General features: G+C 41.4%; 1 protein-coding gene across 1 annotated transcript in view; it reads right to left on the bottom strand.

The window, feature by feature from the left end:
• Positions 1–12,599, bottom strand: part of SLC13A1 (solute carrier family 13 member 1) — a gene marked incomplete at both ends in the record, with an annotated part of 89,357 nt that extends 76,758 nt beyond the window's left edge. The window contains one exon of the mRNA XM_079786443.1: positions 12,501–12,599. Coding sequence (XP_079642569.1) covers positions 12,501–12,599 — 99 coding nt within the window. The remainder of the gene's footprint in view (positions 1–12,500) is intronic.
• Between the last annotated feature and the right edge of the window lie 8,916 nt (positions 12,600–21,515).

The raw sequence follows: 21,515 nt of genomic DNA, 5'->3' as shown, positions 1-21,515 counted from the left end.
GGCTAGGGCTATCTATATATATAAAAGCCTAAGCAACCATCCGACCTATAACTATGATGCACACTGACACTGAGGGCAGACACTCAACGCAGGAGCTGCCGAGCTGCAGTGGCTTGGCGGCTGCGGTTCTTGAGTGATGCACCTGGAACCAGAGAGGAGGGAGCCCGAGTCCAGGGTGCGTCACCCAAGAACCCCCCCTCTTGCAATCCGGGACCCCTCGGGGGATGTCAGAGAGCCAGTTTCGGCCCGATCCCCGTAGGCCAGGCCGAGGGACCCCACAGGTGCATGAATTCGTGCACCGGGCCTCTAGTATCTTATATTTATTGTTTGTTATCTTTTTTAAGAAGAAAGAATAAAGGTTTTTGATGTTGACAGTTTTATACAAAGTCTGCCTCTATAATCTCAAACAAACAATAAAACAGAGCTGAGCCTTGACTGAATCTTCCTAACTTCTTTGGAGAGAATTTGTGGATACCAGCTTAATTTTACATTTCAATGTAGGAGAAAGACCAGGCCAGTATTTTCCTTAGAACAAACATGAATAACCCCAAAGCTCCTCCTGATGACTTTTTTTCTATCATAGAAAGGTATTAAGAACCTAGATTTCAAAGACAAAGGGGGCCCTTTTACTATCTTGCTCTTTAGGCACAACCAACCAGTCTCTTTATCCTCTATCTCCCCATCATTTTACCTCTCAGATCTGCCCCTCAGCCCTGACCCCACTTGTTCCACTGCAGGCAAAGCTGTTCCAAAACCAGATCATCTTTCAAGAATCCACTTTGATTTTGTCATTCCTTTGCATAAAACTAGATTAAGGGGCTAGCCACCCTGACAACTATCTAGAGCACAAATCCATCAGGGACTTCTAATACTAAAAAATTAAAAAGGAAGGAAGAAAGGAAAGAAGGACGGAAGGAAGGGAGGGAGGGAGGGAGGGAGGGAGGGAGGGGAAGGGAAGGAGGGAGGGAAGAAGAGAGGGAGGAAGGAAGGAGGGAAGAAAGGAAGGAAAAGAGGGAGGGAGGAAAGAAAAGTGGAAGGGGAGGGGGGGAATGTTGCTAGCTAATTCTGTTCACCACACATAACCCCTGCCATGAGAGATAAAATTTCATTTCAACACAGATCTACTTCATCTATTCTAGACAGTCACAGTCTGCTCAGATAGGGCAACTTTGGGGCAGAAATAAAAAGCAAAACTTCCTATATTAAATTATTAGCTTGCCCAGCTAACACTTTCATATTTTAACAGTCCCAGCCTTTATTTAAAACAATCAAGTCTGTGATTTTCAGTAGTTGCTTGAAAACAATTCAAAATCCCCATTCAAGGCCACATTCAGTCTAATTATAATAAGATTCACCCCATTACTTCCTGACATCAACTCTCTATTTTTAAAGAGTCTTCTTCACATGTCTTCTTGACATCTGTGTGCCGATCTCTGGTCTCATCATGCACCCTTTTACTAAACTCTAGTCCATAATATTCAACCATACAGTCATACCAGGAAGTCCCCAGATGCCCTAAGTACCAGCTACTACTGCCTGTGACCCTATTTTGGACTCCTGAACTCTTTGACCCAGTGACTTAGATGAAGCAGTTGCAGGCTGATGGCTAAGTCTAACAAGAAAATAAAATGTACAGCTCACAATAGTGTGTGTGTATTTAATTTGAGTCAGGAGTTAAAAACCAGCAGATTTCATATTCAATATTGAATATGAATTTCCTGTTTCTCTTGAAAAACTAAGAAAGTTGGTAACATTGGGATCAGATTCTTCCATATCAACAAATTCTCCAGACTTGAGAAAAGCTTACCCGAGACTGCTGTGTAGTTTTCAGCTTTGTACAATACCACAACTCCATTTCACGCATTCTCTTACCTGCTTGGCCTTTCTCAGCGTTTGAGTAAAATCTCAGATAAGAAAAATGCTGCCCACCTTCCCTGCTTCGAAAATCTTGCTTCACTGTCTCAGAAGCAACACTTGGGTTGCTCAGTTGAATTTCTCTGTGGTCCATGGACCAGCAGCATCAGCATACTCTGAAAGCTGTGAAAAATGTGGAATCTCAGGCCTTCCCCCCAACATACTGAATCGGGACCAGCAAGTTCCTGAGGTGATTCTGATATAGGTTAAAGTTTGAGAAGCATGGCTTACTTCCTCTTCCGGATCTTCCATTTCATCTTTCACTCTATGCTCAAGTTTCAAACAGAAACTTGCTCCCAGGAGGTGCCCTCCTGCCCAAGCTGAATCCCTAGATGCAGAACCTGTTTTGAAAACTTGCCTATCCTTCAATGTGCCCCTGGCTAAGGCAAGGTATCTGCATTATTCCTGATAGCTACCTTCCAGGAATTTTTGGGAAACACCCCATTTTTTCCATATTTAAGGAAGCTCACAGTCTAGAAAGGGAGGATGACAGGATTATCCCTCTTTGATGAGGGGATGGCCATCTGTCCCAGTTTCCTGAGGACAGGCTGGTTTATCCATGTTGCACAGGTGTTCCTTCTGATTAGCAGCCCTTTACACAACAGACCATAACCTGGCTCTGACCCCTGGATTATGTGGGAGCACTTGAGACCAGTTTCTCAACTTCACTCCACTTGTTTGCTTTTCTGACCCATTCTGATATGTAGAAATATGTATTTGCTTTGTATTTAGAGAGGAGAAGTGAGTTTAGGTATGTGTGTGGGTGGGTGTTCTAATTGTTTAACCTTTATCTAGACTTTCTGATCATAGCCTTTACAGACAGAAAAGCTTATTTAAAAGGTGAAGATACGTACCAAGTAAAACAAAACTTTCTTTTCTGATATGATTAAGTAAAGGGATGGAAAAATAACATTTATGATACCTAATATACATGCCAGGTACTATACTTGGTATTCCACATGATTTATTTAGTCTCCACCAAAATTTCATGTTGAACTAAGGATCAATTATCACATTGCTAGATTGTAGTAGAGTTGGGGTCCAATCCTAGCATAACTCCCTGAGGGCATACCTCATTTCATTTACTACCCCATTCCCAGCACTTAAAACAGTGCCTGACATGTAGTAAGTGCTCAGTAATATTTAACGAATGAATGAATATTTCTTCTCTGTATTTGTGCTACAATGCTTTTATTCATATATCTTGATCTCTGTATAAAACAGTCACTATCCTAGGAATGAAGTTCTATAGCATAGGTACCTCTTTGCTTTTCCTTGCTCTGTTTTCCATTCTATCTCCTAATTGTCTGGCACCAGATATCTTGACCCTCACTCCAGTGGGTGAATGTCTCTACATTATTCCTGGACCTCACATCTCTCTTGCCAATAAACTAGAATTGGAACTAAAAATTTTACCTGTATAGGCTAATTTTCCATAGTTGACATTCTTCCACTTACCTAGGCCCCATTTAACTATATCATGGTCATATCCGGTCCTAACCACCTCAACTACAGGAAGCCAGGGCACTTGCTGCACAGGTGGAAAAGGCAAATGAAGCTATGACTCAGCAATTTGGATAAATTCTGCCCCTCCCCACCCACCACCACCAAGTTCTGACTGTCACATTATCTTGACTTAAAAATCACCTTGGTTCCATTTTAAATTATAGCTCCAGATGGAACAGAAATATAGAATGAGCTTTAAAATATATCATTTTTTTGCATCCTTCCTTCCATTTTTAATGACATACTGACTGATATTAGGTAGTAATTTACCTGATGAATTAGTACGTGTGGATATGATCTCTCAGCACAGCTTGAGAAAAGTAGGACCAATCACAGGCCTCACTCACTGCAACTGATTTTTTAAAGAGAACACAACACAATTAAGAAAGGAGAAAAATCATGCATCCTAAATATGAATGCTACGAGAAAAACACTCTTATTATTTGACAGAGCCTGTAAGGACGTTGCATGGTTTGTGATACACCTGCCACTAATGCAGTGATTCCTCAAGACCGAATCCATGTACCTGACAAAGCTTGAAATGACTCGAATTATCTGGTGGAAGGAGGGCTGAAGAGTAAACTACAAAGTCAAGAAAAACTAACTAGCATTTCTTGTTCATTTTCAGGCCAAATAGAGATCAGGGAAAGACAACTGGTGGCTTCATTGTGCCAATTACCGGGAAAATTTTAACTCCTTCCTTTCATTTAATCTCCACAACTAGCAATAGAGATGTGCTGTCTTTACTCCCCATGCACACAGTGGAAGTGGAGTAGCCATAGAGGTCATTTAGTTCTCCAACCTGACTATGCATTCGAGTCTGATCGAAATGAAATGCGTGGATTAACTGCCTCAGAAACATTTGAGTCTGTTAAGAGAGCAGTATCCTGGACTTCATATCCAGAGGTTGTGGTTTTAAGCAAGTACCTCAGGTAAATTTGGGGCAGCTGATCCACAGGGCTAACATTCAAAACTCTTTGAAGAGTCCTATTCATTTTACGGATGAGGAAATGGGCCAGGGGTAGCATGACCGAATCACTCGGGGAGCTTATTCAGAATATGCTAGGTAAATCAAGACAATTGAGGTTACACTGTGCAAAACTCCCTAACTCTCAGCAGTTTAAACAAACACGGCTTATTTCCTGTCTTCACTATTGGTCAGTCATGAGTTGTGGTTGCTCTGAATCTGGGCAGAGGAAGCCTCAGCTCAATACACACTCTTGTAATTGCAAATGCAGGAACGATGGAGCAAGGTAACCCACGCACAAGCTTTTAAAGGTCTGAAATAAAGAAGCAATGTCAGGATGACATTGGGAGTCAGACAGACTTGTCCTTAAATTCTCCTGCTCCCTTTATAAACCGTGTGATTTTGGGCAAATTTCTTAATCTCTTTGAGTCTGCTCATCTATAAAATGGGGAGGAAAATACTGACTATTTCTAAGGGTTGTTATGAGGCATTCACATTTATTATTGTTACCAAAGTAAGTATCAAAGGTGTATTATGGAAGGACAAGAAGAGCTTGTGGAAGAGACACCCTCCTTTTACACCAACGTTCTTGTCTGTCCGTTAGTAACTCTTTTGCTCTATTTGAAGTTCCTTCCTTTTATTCTTTCTTCTGCATCCTATCCTTCCTACAAGATCTGGCTCTATTCTCCACCTCCTTCTGTCATGAAAGATCATCAATTCATCAGAATTATCGGCTGTCTACCATGTGACAGGCATGTGTTTGGTGCTGCAGGAAACAAATTAAATATGTTCCATGTTCTTTAGGCATTTACAGTTTAGATGGGAAGCAAGGATAAAGGTCAAATGGAATAAATACTCTAAAGGCCAATGTATCCATGATGCAATGAAGAGCATAGAGGATGAGACTCAGCTTGTATACCAGCCTGAACTGCCTTTCCCAAGAACAGGGCAAGAGGAAAGGGTATTCCAGGACGAGAACACAGTATGTGCCAAGATAGAGGCACTAATCATGGGTGTTCTAGGCACTGTGAATAGGGAAATATTGCTAGTGTGGAAATGTGAATGGGAGATAGGCACTGGGGCTTTGGGGAGGGTTGTTAGGACCAATAAATGGCAAAATCTTAAAGATCCATCAGTGTATACATGTTTGGTTTCAATATTTCCCCCTGTATGCAAAAGGGAGCCCCTGCAAAGTGTGACGGGGGGGGAGGGGGGAGGCGGGTAATGATAGGACCAGGTTGGCATTTTTAAAATAGTGCTCTGGCTGGAGACTTCAGGGGCAGAGTGTGAAAATGGTCCATGAGAGAAAGAGATGAAGTCAGCCTCAAGACAGCAGTGCCAGCTGGAATGAAGCTGGGGAAGCAGATTGGGGTGGGGGCGGATATAAGAGGTAAAGCAATGCAGACGGTGATGGATGCTCAGGAACATCTGAAGCATCTGAGATGACACGCAGGTTTCAGGCCGAAGAATGAGGGGGAAGGGTAGCAGATGCTCTGAGGCAAAGAAAATAGGAGCAGCAGGTCACGGACAAGTGGGACTGTTAGAGGTTTATCCACCCATTAATTACATATTCGTGGCACAAATGATTTGTACTTGTACACAACCTTATGTGTGATAAACATTTGCCATAGTATATATTGACCTTTCAGCCATTGTACAAGCTACTTAAAAGCATTAACATTAATTTAAACTTCTGCTTAGACCCCACAGTTCACTAAGCACAACATTTTGGGCTTAGCAAGTTCTCATAATACATTCATGAGATAAAAATATATCAAATTTTACCTTCTGGCTTTATTCATCTACCACATTACTTTTAGCATGAGTTCTACTTTCTCGTTCTTTCTTGCCATCATTTTGATGCTCTCTGTGTCTAAAATGTTCACTTTCTTAGAGTTTATAGCATCTCCCTTTTATCTTACATCCCTATAATATTTTTAAGCCACATTTAAAGTTATATCATTTATTCCTATTAAAATGTTTAATTATTTGATTTGGCCCTTTAAAAGTTCTTTATGTTTCCTTGGAATTTGTCCCCTCCCTTTTCTTTCACTTGTAGTTTATTTAAATCCTCTCCCACACATTTTCAATTTTCTATGTCAGACATCTAAGTAGGTCCTTTATTCCTTCAAAGTTTACAGTTCTTTACAAGCAGTATATTTCTCCCATCTGTTTAGTTTATTTAGATTCAGCACCATAAGTCTCTCATGATGTTTCATTTCTTTTATTTATTATAATTTCTATTCTAATTTTGAAATTCAAGATGTATACAATGAATCTATTGTGAAGGAAACAGCCCATGAAATAGAGCTGGCTGTTAAAGCTGAATTTCTTCCCTCCCTAACTCATGCCTTCTGATGAATAAGTTTGTTAGGTGAGTTGTCTGGGTTTAGTGCTAAGGGGTGAGGTTTGGGCTTCTTCCTTGAGTCTTTGGCAGGCACTAAAAGCCCTGCTGTGTTGGCTCGCCCATTCTCTTCTGTTTTTAAGTCTCTCTTGGAATAAAATATTTCCTAGAGAAATCCAGAAATACCTGAAAGAAAACTGACATCTGGTCTTGGTTTTACAACTAGTCAATTGGGGGATGCTCAATAGCTGTGTGGCTGTTTCCCTGTCTCATCTCAAAAAGGGGTCCTAATGAATGGATAAACTAGATAGATGGAGACATAATGGGAAGAAATGCACTCTACAAACAAACAAAAGAAATTGTTATTCTGTTTTCTCCTCTTATTGCTCCTCAAACCTGGCCTTCTCTTTTTATCTTTTTGTTTCATTATGGAAATAGAAAGAAAAGCCAAGAACTGGACAAATAAATAAGGAAATAGCACAAAGTGCTGAGAAGAGTAAAAATGAACAAGATGTTAGGGATAGTCACAAAAGAACAATGCTGCACAGAGAACATCTCTGGAACTGTGGATGTAGCGTAGGCCAGTTTTAAAAAGTTTATATATATATATATATATATATATATATATATATATATATATATAGATTTTTTTTTTTAGAGAGAGGAAGGGAGAGGGATAGAGAGTTAGAAACATCAATCAGCTGCCCTGCACACTCCCTACTGGGTATGTGCCCGCAACAAAGGTACATGCCCTTGACCGGAATCAAACCTGGGACCCTTGAGTGCTCAGGCCGACGCTCTATCCACTGAGCCAAACTGGTCAGGGCTAAAAATGTTTTTATCTAGGAATGTTTAAGAAATTTCCTCTCCAAAATGAGAAAATTCAGTGCAATTATTAACTTCATTCAAATATTTACATAAATAGCAATTACATTATAGGTTTGTTTTACTGATTAGTAACTACTAATTTGGAAGAACCTTGATGTCTATTTAACATTTAAAAGGAAGGCATAGCCCAGCCAGTGTAGTTCAGTGGTTGAGCATCAACCTATTCACCAGGAGGTTGTGGTTTGATTCCTGGTCAGGGCACATGCCCAGGTTGTGGGCTCGATCCCCAGTGTGGGGCATGTAGGACGCAGCCAATCAATGAGTCTCTCTCATCATTGATGCTTCTATCTCTCTCTCCCTCTCCCTTCCTCTCTGAGAATAAAAATCTATTTTAAAAAATAATAAAATTTAAAAATGGCATTAATGATGATTCAGTGTTAAGTGATAAGAACCTAGGATTCCACTAGTAAAGCAACGTTTACATTAATGTATTAGGAATATACTTATTACCACCATGGGAGATATAAAGATCTAGATATTCAGTTGTGGTTGCAATCACTGGCTCTAGAGTCTGACAGATATTGATTGTAAATGTTAGGACAAGGGTCTCAAGGACTGGGCCATTCTTAATGCTAATCTTGCCAAATGTTAAAACGTAGCATAATAATTTGTAGACTAGTTATAAACAGGATGAACTGGACAGGAAACCAAACTGATAAGTGTAAGCCAACTACAACTCATAAAGATTAAATTTGAGCTTCTGTTTAACTTATGCCCATAGGGCTTCTGGGGTGAGGCGTACCCTCCTTTGCTCTCAACTATCATTTCTATAAAAACTGAAACACAGTTCTAAAGTCTCTTCCACCTGAAAGATATTGAGATGCAGCTTAATGCCATGACTCATGGTGAGCATTTGATATGAAAGGGAAGGGGCATACAACATGACAAGCTGACATGACCGGCTTGTATAGCTGGGACTCTGGGACACTCATCAAATGACACATATAAGAAGACCCGCCACTGCTTCATTCTCATGGGCTGATAATCTATACTAATAAAAGGGTAATATGCTAATTAGACCGGATGTCTTCCAATCATCCTTCCAAACAAAACCACAGATAGCGGCTGTTGCTACGAGGGCCAGGCTGAGGCTCAGGCAGCCTCGGTGTCTGGCAGTGGCAGTAGCAGCAGTGTTGGGGGTGTCGCCTTCCCCTGATCGGCCTGGTCGCCTCCCGCAGAGGGAGGCCAGACTGTGGCTTATGCCCGCTCCCTGCAGGGAGAGGGCCTAAGCCATCAGTAGGACATCCCCTGAGGGCTCCTGGACTGTGAGAGGGAGCAGGCCGGGTTGAGGGACCCTTCCCCCGCTGCCCGCCCCCAGTGCATGAATTTTCATGCACCGGGCCTCTATGGATGTAGCCTAGGCCAGTTTAGTAAAGAAATAAAATAGAATACACATTGCTAAGAGAGTCACTTTCAAAGAGAGTCAGGAGCTATTAAGGAAGTGGGGCCAATGCACATCTTGTGCCTCAATTCTCAGAACTGCTATTAAGTTGCTAAACCTATTGCTAAACTCAGCTCAAGGCTGAGTCATAAGCTTGTGGACCAAGAACTGCTGTGTGGACACACCCGGACTCTAACTCCCCCTTTCGACTTTCATCTCCCTTGTTTACATATTGAAACTAACCAATTCCTGTTCATCTAGTCAGCAACCCTTCACTTACTTGCATGAAGGAGTTACATTTTGTTCTCTCCAGAGCACAATTTGAGTTGCTACCTGAGTCTGCCTCTCCCCATTGCAACCATTTTGCTAAAATAAATGCCTCATGTTCTTTATTAGAGCTGAACCTCTCTTCTGGTTAACAAGGCCCACCCCCAGTGATGAGACTCACTGCAATTTTCTATCTTGAAGACATTAAGTAGCATGAGGTCAATTGAGGAATTGCTTCTGTGGTTTGACCTGCTTACAGCATTATTATGAAGAGAAATGCCTGAGTTGTTGATAGATAATTATCAAGTCACACTTTATGTAACTTTTCAAAATAAAAAGTAAATCTTCAAAAATATAGACAAGACCAATGAAAACCCCTTTTAAAACATAAATTAGAAGTTCTGACAGGACCCAAGATCAAATCCAGTTTTCACAATAGCCATGTGGCCCTTGTTGAATGGCATGCCTTTGAGCATCATTGTTCTCAAATGTAAAATGAGAATGATAGAACATGGATGATTGTCTTACTGTTCATAATGAAGTTAAATAAGATAATTTAGGTAAAACAGCTGACAGAATTCCTGGAACAGAAGCAAGCTCTTCTGAGTGAATCCCTTCTTTTTCCTTTGAACATTACATTGAAAAACCACGGAAGGTCTCCCATCATGGGTGCCACATTTTGACTTGAGATGGAATTAAGGTAAGGGTTAAGGTCAATCCATACAAACAATTCAGTAACCAGTAGGAAACTGAAAACAAAAAATCAGTCAATAACTCATTGTTTGTTAGCTCTAGATCATATAGATATATTATGTTTTCATAAAGCAAAATTGACTTTTTGTTTTGCTTGAATCTTTATTTGTTCTGTTACTGTGAGTTTAGAAGCATAGGGTTCTCCAGTTTGGTAACCAGGAAGGTATAATACATTGATTTGTATCTATGTCAAAGTAAGCCTCTACTGAGATTTTACACAAAGGCCCATAGTCTCTGAAAAAAAAAGTTTTGCTTTCATTGTAAGCAACAGTTAAAATAATATCTTTGAATTTAATTGACAGTTGATTAAATGATAGGCTATGCATTTAGAGTAGCCAAAAAATGAAATCATGTTATTGTACAAGCAAAATAAACCTCTCATTAACATGACTTGAGTTTTAACATATGAGTTGATTAGAGAGAAAAGAAAGGGAACACAGTTCATTAAATAGCCAGGCCCAAGGTTTCCCCATAGACCCAATGTACCCTTATCTCAGAACCTTGGAGAAAATAAATCAATGACTGCATTTCTTAGAATACACTTTCCAGTTAATGAATCATGCACTGATATTGTTGCTTTTTATTACCTACTTGTTTTCTCTTTGAAAGAGTTCATATTCATTTTATCTAAAAATTATGGAAGATAATCAAAGTGTCCTGGGTTTATATATCAAAGAAGCAGCATAGATGATATGAAATCATAGCCTAAGTTTGTCTTAACTGGTTTAACTTTTTATTTTCACTGCTGTAAAGTAACTTTTTATTTTCACCACTGAGACTAACCGAGAGATATGACACTAGAGCAGGGGTCCAGATAGGAACCAGGAGGTGCTCATGACAGGATCCAGCTAGGTGCAGGGGACTTCAGGACCAGGGGAGTTGGGAAGAGAAGCCATCATGCATGCCAGATAGAGTAACCATCTTCCAAGAGGGTTGGAGGAGGGCATTCCCATTAGAGCCCTTTGTCTGAGGCTCAAATTTGTCATCTAGTGGTTGCCAGACTCCTAAAGGAGTGCTCAGAAGTAGCAGCAGTAGGAGGGATAGGGAAGAGAGGGGAGGAGAATTCACACAGAATTTGCAAAACAAAACCAACCCAACCAAAATCAGTTGACTGCCTGCTGTTTTCACTAGAAATTCTGTAAGAACCAGGGAGCTCAGCACAATGTTTGGCCAAAAGGGGTGGGGAATTCTTCCCTTCCTCCTCAGGGGACCTGGTGGCCTCAGTGCTGGGAGAGGCTGCCACTGGGTGGTTGCCCCTGGCAGCAGACAAGCTGCAGCTGTGGGTGGCACAGGCCAGTCCCTTTGCCAGCTTTGCAAGTAGAGGAGGCCTTGGCTCACATGAATTTCTTTCCCATAGAAATTCCCAGATTGGTGACCAACTTCTGAGGGAGGCTGGAGGACCCACAGTATTGCCACTACAGGGACCCTCTTGTAGTGCAAAATGGTATCGCCTTGATTAATACTTGCTTTCCTCCACTCAGAGAAAAGGCATCGTAGGGGAATTGCACCTGCTGTGGAGTCATCACATCTTGGGACCCACCCCACCATAGCCACCTCTCCAGTGCTTGATAGTGCTTACTCCCTTAATTCCCACAACAAGCCCATTACTCTCCCAATCTTCTGTAGAGAAGGTCAGATAAAGAGCTTCACAGGCAAGAAAAAGCTAAAGGAGCTCATCGCCACCAAACCAGTATCACATGAAATGCTGAAGGGTTAAGAAGAGGGAGAAGAAGAAAAAGGTAAAGATAAAAAGTTATGAACAACAAAGTGACAACAAATACATATCTATCAACAAGTGAATAAAAAAATCAAATGAATAAAAAATCTGATGAACAGAATAAACTGGTGAATGTAGTAGAATCAGGGGCATGGAAATGGAGCGGACTGACAATTCTCGGGAGGAAAGAGGTGCAGGAAGAGACTGGACAAAGATCTTATATGCGTGTATGCGGTGCCTATGGATGCGGACAGTGGGGTGGTGAGGGCCGGGGGTGGGGTGGGAACCGGGTGGAGGGGAGCTATGGGGGAAAAAAGAGGGACATCTGTAATAATCTGAACAACAAAGATTTAAAAAAACAAAAACAAAATAAAGAAAAGAAAAGAAAAGAAAGAAAGAAAAAAGAAAGAAAACAGAAGCACTGAGAGGTTAAGCAACTTGCCCAGGTCACACAGCTTGCAAGGGATCAATCTGGGACTTAAAGCAGAGAACCTGGCTCCAGAGCCTGTCCTTCTACCAGCAAGTGACATTCATCATGCCTGGCACAGGGACAGTGCTCACTAAACGTCTGCTGATTCAAATCATTTTACTAAGGGGTTAAAAATGCCCTGAGTTTATCATTTGGGACTTGATAGACTGACAACACTTAAAGAAAACAGAAAAATGCTTACAAGTATGCCAAAATGAAATTAAATCTGGACCCACGGGGAAGGGCAGTGCATCAATCAGGAAATGGGTCAGCCTGTTTTCCAGGTCCACTTACCTTGGTGTGGAGGATGACAGGCAGGGGCAGTAAAAGCAGTGGAGTGGAAACTATGAGGAGAAGCCGGCGATAAATCACAATATAACTAAAGAGTTTCATGGTGTGGAGTGGGTGCCTTTGATAGTGTTCTTCTCAAAATGAGGCTGCAGTTAAATAACCAGCCTGGATTAATATTTCTCCAGCTCATCAGCTTCACTTTCTGCCCTAGACTGACCAACATGAGTTAAAATTAAATCTCGACCTTTATTGTTTTACTGTCACAATTAACATGGAGTGATAAGCCCAAAGAATGTTTACAAGAAATCAAAAACCATTTGCTGGTATGGCTTTTGAAAGGTAAAACTGTTCTTTCCCTGTTGTCTATGTTTACATTAAGTGGAATATAGACTGGACAAGCATAGGAGAAGGCAAATATCCTTCTAATATCTCCTGACTTTGGGGCTCCCTAACAGAAGTAGTTATCACACTTAGGTTTCAGAAAAATATGAATCATAAACACTTGAGCAACTCTTGACTGGGTGCTTACAGAGGATTTTTTCTGGAACTTCTGAGATAACGTAGTGAAGAAACCTCTACCAAGGTGAAGTTTGATCCACAGAACTCTTGACCTCTCTCTTGCAGAAGTCCTTGGCGCTCATTCAAAAGATAATTAACACTGCTTCCGAAATTGAGTAGCATTTTCTCCCTGAAACCACAGTCAATTGCACGATTTCTTCGCAGTTTGAAAGCGAAGTTTTGGGAATTTCCTGGGCACTGTTGGCTCTTTTAATAAGAAACCAGAAGTTAACATAAAGCTTTATATAAGCAGCCCCCTGCAAGACTTTTTCCCAGGATTGAGCTGATATTATTGTGTTGATTCTGACTAAATAATCACCAGGAAATCTGGTGGCAGAGATGAGTCATGAGAGCCATTCAAGGGTGTGTGAGTGTGTGCACGTGCGTGTATGTGTGAAGATATGGAGGATGTATTTTGAAACTCCTCAGGGCTAGGGACTCTGGTTTATTTCTCATTGTATTATAAATTAATCACCCAATAAATCTCAACGAAGCAACTACTATGTACCTAGCCTTAGGTATAAACAAAACACATTTTCTTCCATAATTTATAGTCCATTTCTTTTGGCACAAATAACTTCACTTTTATCTAATCTGTGGTTGGCATTTCGACCATATTTCTAATTCCACACTAACGTAACTCTGCTTTCTTGTCCCATCAAGGAAAATAATTCTTTCATCAACACTCACTGTATTCTTTGTTTGTTTTTTATTTTTTTAATACTCACCCGAGGATATGCTCATTGATTTTAGAGAGAAGGGAAGAGAGAGAGAAAAGCATCAGTGTGAGAGAGAGTAGTGATCCCTTGCCCCATCTGGGGATCAAACCCACAACTCAGGCATGTGCCCTGACTGGGAATCGAACCCACAACCCTTTGGTGTATGAGATGACATTCCAACCAAATGGTCCACACTGGCCAGGGCCAAGACTCATTGTATTTTTAATGTAAATGAAAAAGCATTCTTTTCCTTTAAAAGTCTAAATTTCTAAATATATAATGTGTATAATGATTCAGGAAAAAATGAATAATAAACAAAAAAGTCTCTAAATCAGAGAGAGAGGATAATTTTAAATAATAATAATAAGCAATAATAAATAGTTTAAAATCACATTAAAGGAGCTGAGTTATTAAAGCAGTTTTCGTTCTTATATTTTGGTTCATTGGTTTTTATAAAAACTACTTTTTGAAGAAACTATGTCTGCTCTCAGATTTCCCTCAGTCATCTGGTGAGAACATTAAGCCTCACTTCCTCATCTGAAAGGATTTTACTTTGTGACATGACACCACAAATAAAAAGGCATTTGTGTGACATTTCATGGAAATGAGGGATTTGAAGTGCAGGGAACAATTGCAGTCAAACCAGACAGAGGGGAAAGGAAAAGCACTTGGCATTTGTCAGTGCCTCCTTTCTGTGCCCTATTTTACCTATTCTGGTGCCCATTTCTCCCCAGATGAAGGCTTGCAGGATCCTCATATTATCCTGTGGTTCTTGCCAGTTCGATCTTCTGTGGGTGCCTCTTATTACAGGATGGTTCCAACGTTCCTGCCTGTGCAGCCAGTCTCTGTTCCTCAGCAGTTTTCTCTCCACTGTCATAGAGAAAAAAGATCTGAAAGATAATTCACACTTACCAGAAATGACTGATGTGAGCTGTACACCCTGCATGGGTCACCAGCGATGAAACGCTAACACAAGGCTTCGGGTCTCTTGGAAATACATCTTAAGGGATCCTTCAGATCACATCCCATTGTTAACCAGCTCCACAATTAAATTTCACCTCTATTTTTTTTTTTTGCACAGAAAAACATAAATATCTTTTAATATATCATAATTGTGCAGTTTTATCTATCCGACCCAAAATGAATCACACCATTTGTAATCATGGATTAATCCACTTAAAATATCTTCCTTAAAAATATATAAAATATTTTAAAAATATTGTTCATTCACTCACCCAGCTATCTACTATGTGCCAGGGAGTTTATATTTGCCACCTCAATTAATCTTCAATTAACCTTTACAGATTTGGAAACTAAAATTTAAAATGCTCAAGTAAAATGTCCCAGGTATAAGTGGTAAAAAAATGATTCAAATCCAGTTCTTTCTGGATCCTACGGCATGTGTCTACCATATGACTATTGATTTGACATGAAACACTAAATCATCACATTTAGAGTTTTATACACAGACACTGGGTTTGGTTGGCTTAGGGGTTGTAGCTCTAGACCTTGATTTTTATGTCCATTGAACCTAAAAATTAGACATAACTTACGTGAAACTTAGGTTCAAGCATGAGAATGAAAGATTCTTCCTTTATACACTGAGTGGCCAGATTATTATGATATCTGAACGCATAATAACCTGGCCACTCACTAATATATAAGAATCATTGAGTTAGTATCTCTAAGTCACATTTTGGCCCATGAGTAGACTGACATATTTTATATTATTCTGATATATATATATATATATATATATATATATATATATATATATATATATATATATATATACTAGAGGCCTGGTGCACGATATTCGTGCACGGGGAGGGGGGGTTGTCCCTCAGCCCAGCCTGCACCCTCTCCAATCTGGGACCTCTCGAGGGATGTCCGACTGCCCGTTTAGGCCTGATCCTACCGGGATCGGGCCTAAACGGGCAGTCGGACATCCCTCTCACAATCCAGGACTGCTGGCTTCCAACTGCTCACCTGCCTGCCTTCCTGATTGCCCTAACCGCTTCTGCCTGCCAGCCTGATCACCCCCAACCACTTCCATGCCAGCCTGATTGATGTCTAACTGCTCCCCTACCAGCCTGTTTGCCCCCAACTTCCCTCCTCTGCCGGCCTGATCACCTCTAACTGCCCTCCCCTGCAGGGTTGATCGCCCACAACTGCCCTCCCTTGCAGGCCTGGTCCCTCTCAACTGCCCTCCCTTGCAGGCCATCTTGTGGTGGCCATCTTGTGTCCACATGGGGGCAGGATCTTTGACCACATGGGGGCAGCCATCTTGTGTGTTGGAATGATGGTCAGTCTGCATATTACTCTTTTATTAATAGGATAGAGGCCTGGTGCGTGGGTGGGGGCCAGCTGGTTTGCCCTGAAGGGTGTCCAGGATCAGGGTGGGGGTTCCCTTGGGGTGTGGGGCGGCCTGGGCGAGGGGCCTGTGGTGTTTTGCAGGCCAGCCACGCTTCCCCCAGCGACCCAAGCGGAGGCCCTGGTATCTGGAATTTATTTATCTTCTACAATTGAAACTTTGTAGCCTGGAGTGGAGGACTAGGCCACCTGGGGTTGCAGAAACTTGGCTTCCTCCATTGCCCGGGACAATCCTAGCCTCCTGCTCTTCCAGCTCCGTGGCTGCCACCATTTCTGTTGGAATTTATTTACCTTCTATAATTGAAACTTTGTAGCCTTGAGTGGAGGCCTGGGCCTGCCAGGGTGTGTGGAAAGCTTGGCTTCTTCCATTGCCAGGGAAACCAAAGCCTCCCTCCTGCTCTCTGTGGCCGAAGCCATCTTGGTTGGGGTTGATTTGCATACTCACTCTGATTGGCTGTTGGGCATGGCTGGTGGGTGTGGCGGAGTGATGGTTAATTTGCATATTACCCTTTTATATATATATATTAGAGGCCCGGTGCATGTATTCGTGCATGAGTGAGGTTCGGCCAGCCTGGCCAGGGGGAGGGAACATGGGTGGTTGGCTGGCCTGCCTGCTGGTCGAACTCCTGGTCGAGGGGACAATTTGCATATTAGCCTTTTATTATATAGGATATACACTGAGTGGCCAGATTATTATGCATTCAGAGATCATAATAATCTGGCCACTCAGTGTATATTCTGGTCACCTTCATAAAGAAGTTAGATTGTCCTAGAGGCTTGTGTCGATAATCAGCATGAGGAGATTGGACACCAGCTTTTATGTAGTCATCTCATGTGCTTCTCTCAGGCTTGTGTTCTGGTTGTCCCTTTCTTAGGCCACATATACTCCTAAATTTGGACTTTTCTTCAGACCTTTCCCTTTTCCAAGAATATGCTTCTCTTCTCTTTCTTTAAAACCACCCACCCTTGATGTGAGACCTTGCAGCCTCATCTCCAATCTCTTGTTTTCTATAAATTTATCCTGACAATTCCAGTCCTTGCCCAAAACCCCAATTCCTGACTTTCTGTGCATCTGTTCAGGAGGCTCCTTAGTTCAACTGCTTCAAAGAATCAAAGATTATCTGAGTGCTTGACAAAAATGCAGTTTTCCTTATTGGATAAAAATGTAGCTTGGGAATCTTCATGTTTTATTGGCTTCCTACATAGTTTTATGTGCACTAATATATAAGAATCATTGAGTTAGTATCTCTAAGTCACATTTTGGCCCATGAGTAGACTGACATATTTTGTACTATTTTAATAATCCATGGAAACCTTAAATCCTCAATAAGATTGCTAACTCTTGGAGTACAGGGGACATTCATCTACTCCCCTTATGTCCCTAACAAAGTGCTAAGTGCTAGGGACAAGTGAATACTCAGTGAAAAGTTTTTCTAAAAAATTAACTATAAATATAGATAAATGGAAACCAATTAGCCTCATTGCTTATATATTATACTAGAGGCCCGGTGCACGAAATTTGTGCACAGGGGGAGTTTTTCCTCAGCCCAGCCTGCACCCTCTCTAATCTGGGACCCCTTGAGGGATGTTGGGTGGGATCGGGCCTAAACGGGCAGTTGGACATCCCTCTCACAATCCAGGATTGCTAGCTCCCAACTGCTCACCTGCCTGCCTTCCTGATTGCCCCTAACCACTTCTGCATGCCAGCCTGATCACCCCCTAACCACTGCTCTGCCAGCTTGATTGATGCCTAACTGCTCCCCTGCCAGCCTGTTTGCCCCTAACTTCCCTCCCCTGCAGGCCTGGTCACCCCTAACTGCGTCACCCAAGAGCCACCCTCTCACAATCTGGGACCCCTCAGGGGATGTCGGAGAGCCAGTTTCGACCTGATCCCCACAGGCCAGGTTGTGAGACCCCACCAGTGCACGAATCTGTGCACTGGGCCTCTAGTACATATATAAACAAAGAAAAAAGATGCTGTGTTTGCTTCAATTATGCATTCCTATTTTCATTCTTAGAATTTGTAGAGTTCAAAGTGCGTGCCAGTTTTAGTCGATTGTTATTGTTAATACGATTGAGTCAAGAAATTTAAGTCAGGTTGTCTGCTGACAGTTATTTTCTTCTCAGCCTGGACTAGTCACTAACTCTGAAACTCCCTCATGGTGAACCCCCACTTAAAATATTTGGGTTACCTCCATAAATTCCCTAACTTCCAGACACTGCCCTGTGAAGAGTCTACTCTTTGAGGGCCATATGTGAGCTGTGCCCAAAAGCATTTTCAGATACCATAAAAATGAGATCAATCCCCCCTCTTTTACACTGGTACCCAGAGTCGTTCAGCTTGGCACTTTTTAACGTTTTCAGTGTCTTCATGTTTTCCTTTCTTGTTTCTTAAGATGATAAATCTTTCTAAATGAAAGGGAAATGTACAGATAATACACATAGTTAAATTTCCTGGCCCTCATCAATACTGTATCAGTTTCTATTTTCACTTCCTAACATAAAGGATAAGTCCTTATCGAGGGTGGGATAACACACCCTAGAGACTCTGGATTCATGCCCAAGTCCCTAAACACCTGAATTGGTATCATTTATTATTAACCACAACTTCAATAATCATTTCTCCAATGCCATGAAGTAAATGACTGACTGAACAGATGAAGATTGAACTGTGTCCTACGAGGCGAGAACCTGAACTCCCATGAACTGAGGGTCAAAGCAAGTTCAAAATGAGGGGGACCTACCTCCAGCAAGAACAAAAGTTGCCAGAACACCTGAGCGCTGGAGTCTAGACACGACTGCTCATACCCTCCATCAGGCTGGGGGAAATGTTTTTCTCTTGACCAAGCCTGACCATGCCTTCATCTCGGGCTTTCTAGAAGATAAAAAGGGGGACATTCAGGGAAGGAGGGAAGGATGCTGGGAAGGATGGAAGAGGAGAAAGAACATTCTGGAATACACAGAATACATTAGAAAAGGGAATTGAATACAGCTGCCCTAAGCTTTCCAGAGACCTGTTTGCGTCTGCTCCTTTCCCCTGCTTATTCCTCACTCCCCAGCCCAGTCACCTTATGTAATAATCCTATGACAGCAGTCTGGACATATGGGACAGTATTCTCTTTTTTTTAAAAAATATTTTTTATTGATTTTTTTACAGAGAGGAAGAGAAAGGGATAGAGAGTTAGAAACATCGATGAGAGAGAAACATCGATCAGCTGCCTCCTGCACACCCCCCACTGGGGATGTGCCCACAACCAAGGTACATGCCCTTGACCGGAATCGAACCCGGGACCCTTGAGTCCACAGGCCGATGCTCTATCCACTGAGCCAAACCGGTTTCGGCAAGGGACAGAATTCTCATCCTCATGGAACTTTTAGGGGATTAGAAATAAACCCAAGATTCCTGGATATAGCATTTATTGTCAGCACCCAGATGGGAAAGCGGACCAGGGTTTAAAGTGTTCTGAGAGGATTGCTAGGAATCATAGAAATGGAAACCCAGGATCCACCAAAACAGATCACACAGAACTGCCATATGATCCCAGCTGATTCAAGTGTTCATTCCTTATCTAAAGTCCATAGTGGTCACATTAGTCAATCAGAACTGCTTTGGGGTATAGCTAGAGAGACCAGTTTAAAGAAAGTGACATGGAAATTTTCTTCTGGTAATCTCAGTTCTGCTATGAATTCACTGCTGCTTGTAGCCAAATGTGTCCATTTTTCTCTCTCAGGGAAAAAAACCCACAAAAACACAGGTATTTCTCTCACCATTTTTACCATCCAAAATGTTGTCATTTTGAGCTTAGAACAAGATAAAGTGTTAACATAGTTCCTAATGGTGATTTCATTTTAAGTGGCCTAAGTGACATTGACACAATTCCATCTACTGTCAAGCTGACCCATGTTCTGTGGAAATTACTTAGCAAAGTGTAGACTATCTCACAACATGTCATTAACATGAATGCAGGAGGTTACTCTTGCAGTAAGTTTCTGTTGGCATAGCTACAGCATTCACTGCTCTTCACCACGTGGCTTTTTTATTATTTGATGTTGGTGGCTTTGTGGGTTCAAAATGGTTGCTTATAGAGGAAATTGATTGTTCCAGAGAAGGAAATAAGTGTCTTGTGATGACTTATGAAGAAACAAACCAAAACTTATTCTAAGTTATTTATGCTTACATTTTTGTCCATTTTCTTTTCCATAGAGTCAAGAGGTACATTTTCAGAAAATATTTTCTTCTCAAAGTATATGATTGACAGATCATGAGAACATGATTTAACTTTGACTTTTGGCATTGATAAACATGGTATAAAATGAGAGTGGTAAGGAGTAGTTTTAAATCCAGAAGGTTTTTTTGTTTTTGTTTGTAAATGAGGCTAATGAAAATGTACCATAATGAAAATTCTAGTGAGTGGATTGATGTGAATAAGACACTGTGCCTTCACAAAGAAGGGCACCGTGGCCATTGAATGGGCAAAACGACCTACCCAGAGCAGTAACTCCTAGTGACTTAGTAGAGCATAAGACATGTGCTCTGGGAAGACAATTAATTCTGATTGCTCTGTTATTTTTCATAACAATTTCCATGTTCATGGTCCTTAAAATAACTAATTATAAATTATCATGGCAAGAGTCTTCACCTACAACCTATGAATCAGGAGGTCACGGTTCAATTCTCACTCAGGGCACATGCCAGAATTCTGGGATCCGTTCCCAATGGGGGCAGGGAGGCAGGAGGCAGCCGATCAATGATTTTCTCTCATCATTTACATTTCTATCTCTCTCTCCCTCTTCTTTCCTCTCTGAAATCAATATATATATTTAAAAATAGTCTTGACCTAATGTGGCATTCTCTAGTTAAGGAGAATCATAGTATCTCTGTTCTGAAAAATTGTTCTAGGTTCCCATGAAATATCAGTGCCCAAAAGCCCATTCGTTCTCAGCCTGTTCTAGAATGCCTCAAACAGACGGACTCATTCCTCATTCCATATTTAAATATTTCCTCTCCCTCCTTTAGATTATTTTTTTCTGACATTGAGCCAAAAATCTGTCTTCCTATAGCTTCCATCCCTGTTTCAATTCTGCTTTTGAGGATCATTGAGAGTGGGGGAATTAAAGTGCTCTTCCATATGGCAGCCTTTATATATTTGAAATGTTCCCTTATTCACTTGCTTCAACTATTCTTTTTTTAAAAATATATTTTATTGATTTCTTTTACAGAGAGGAAGGGAGATGGAGAGAGAGTTAGAAACATCGATGAGAGAGAAATATCAATCAGCTGCCTCCTGCACAACTCCTACTGGGGATGTGCCTGCAACCAAGTTACATGCCCTTGACCGGAATCAAACCTGAGACCCTTGAGTCCGCA

Source organism: Cnephaeus nilssonii (assembly GCF_951640355.1).
Source record: "Cnephaeus nilssonii genome assembly, chromosome: 12".
NCBI classification, from domain to species: Eukaryota; Metazoa; Chordata; class Mammalia; order Chiroptera; family Vespertilionidae; genus Cnephaeus; species Cnephaeus nilssonii.
Note: the sequence above shows the minus strand (reverse complement) of the source record. Positions and strands in the feature narration are given on the sequence as shown.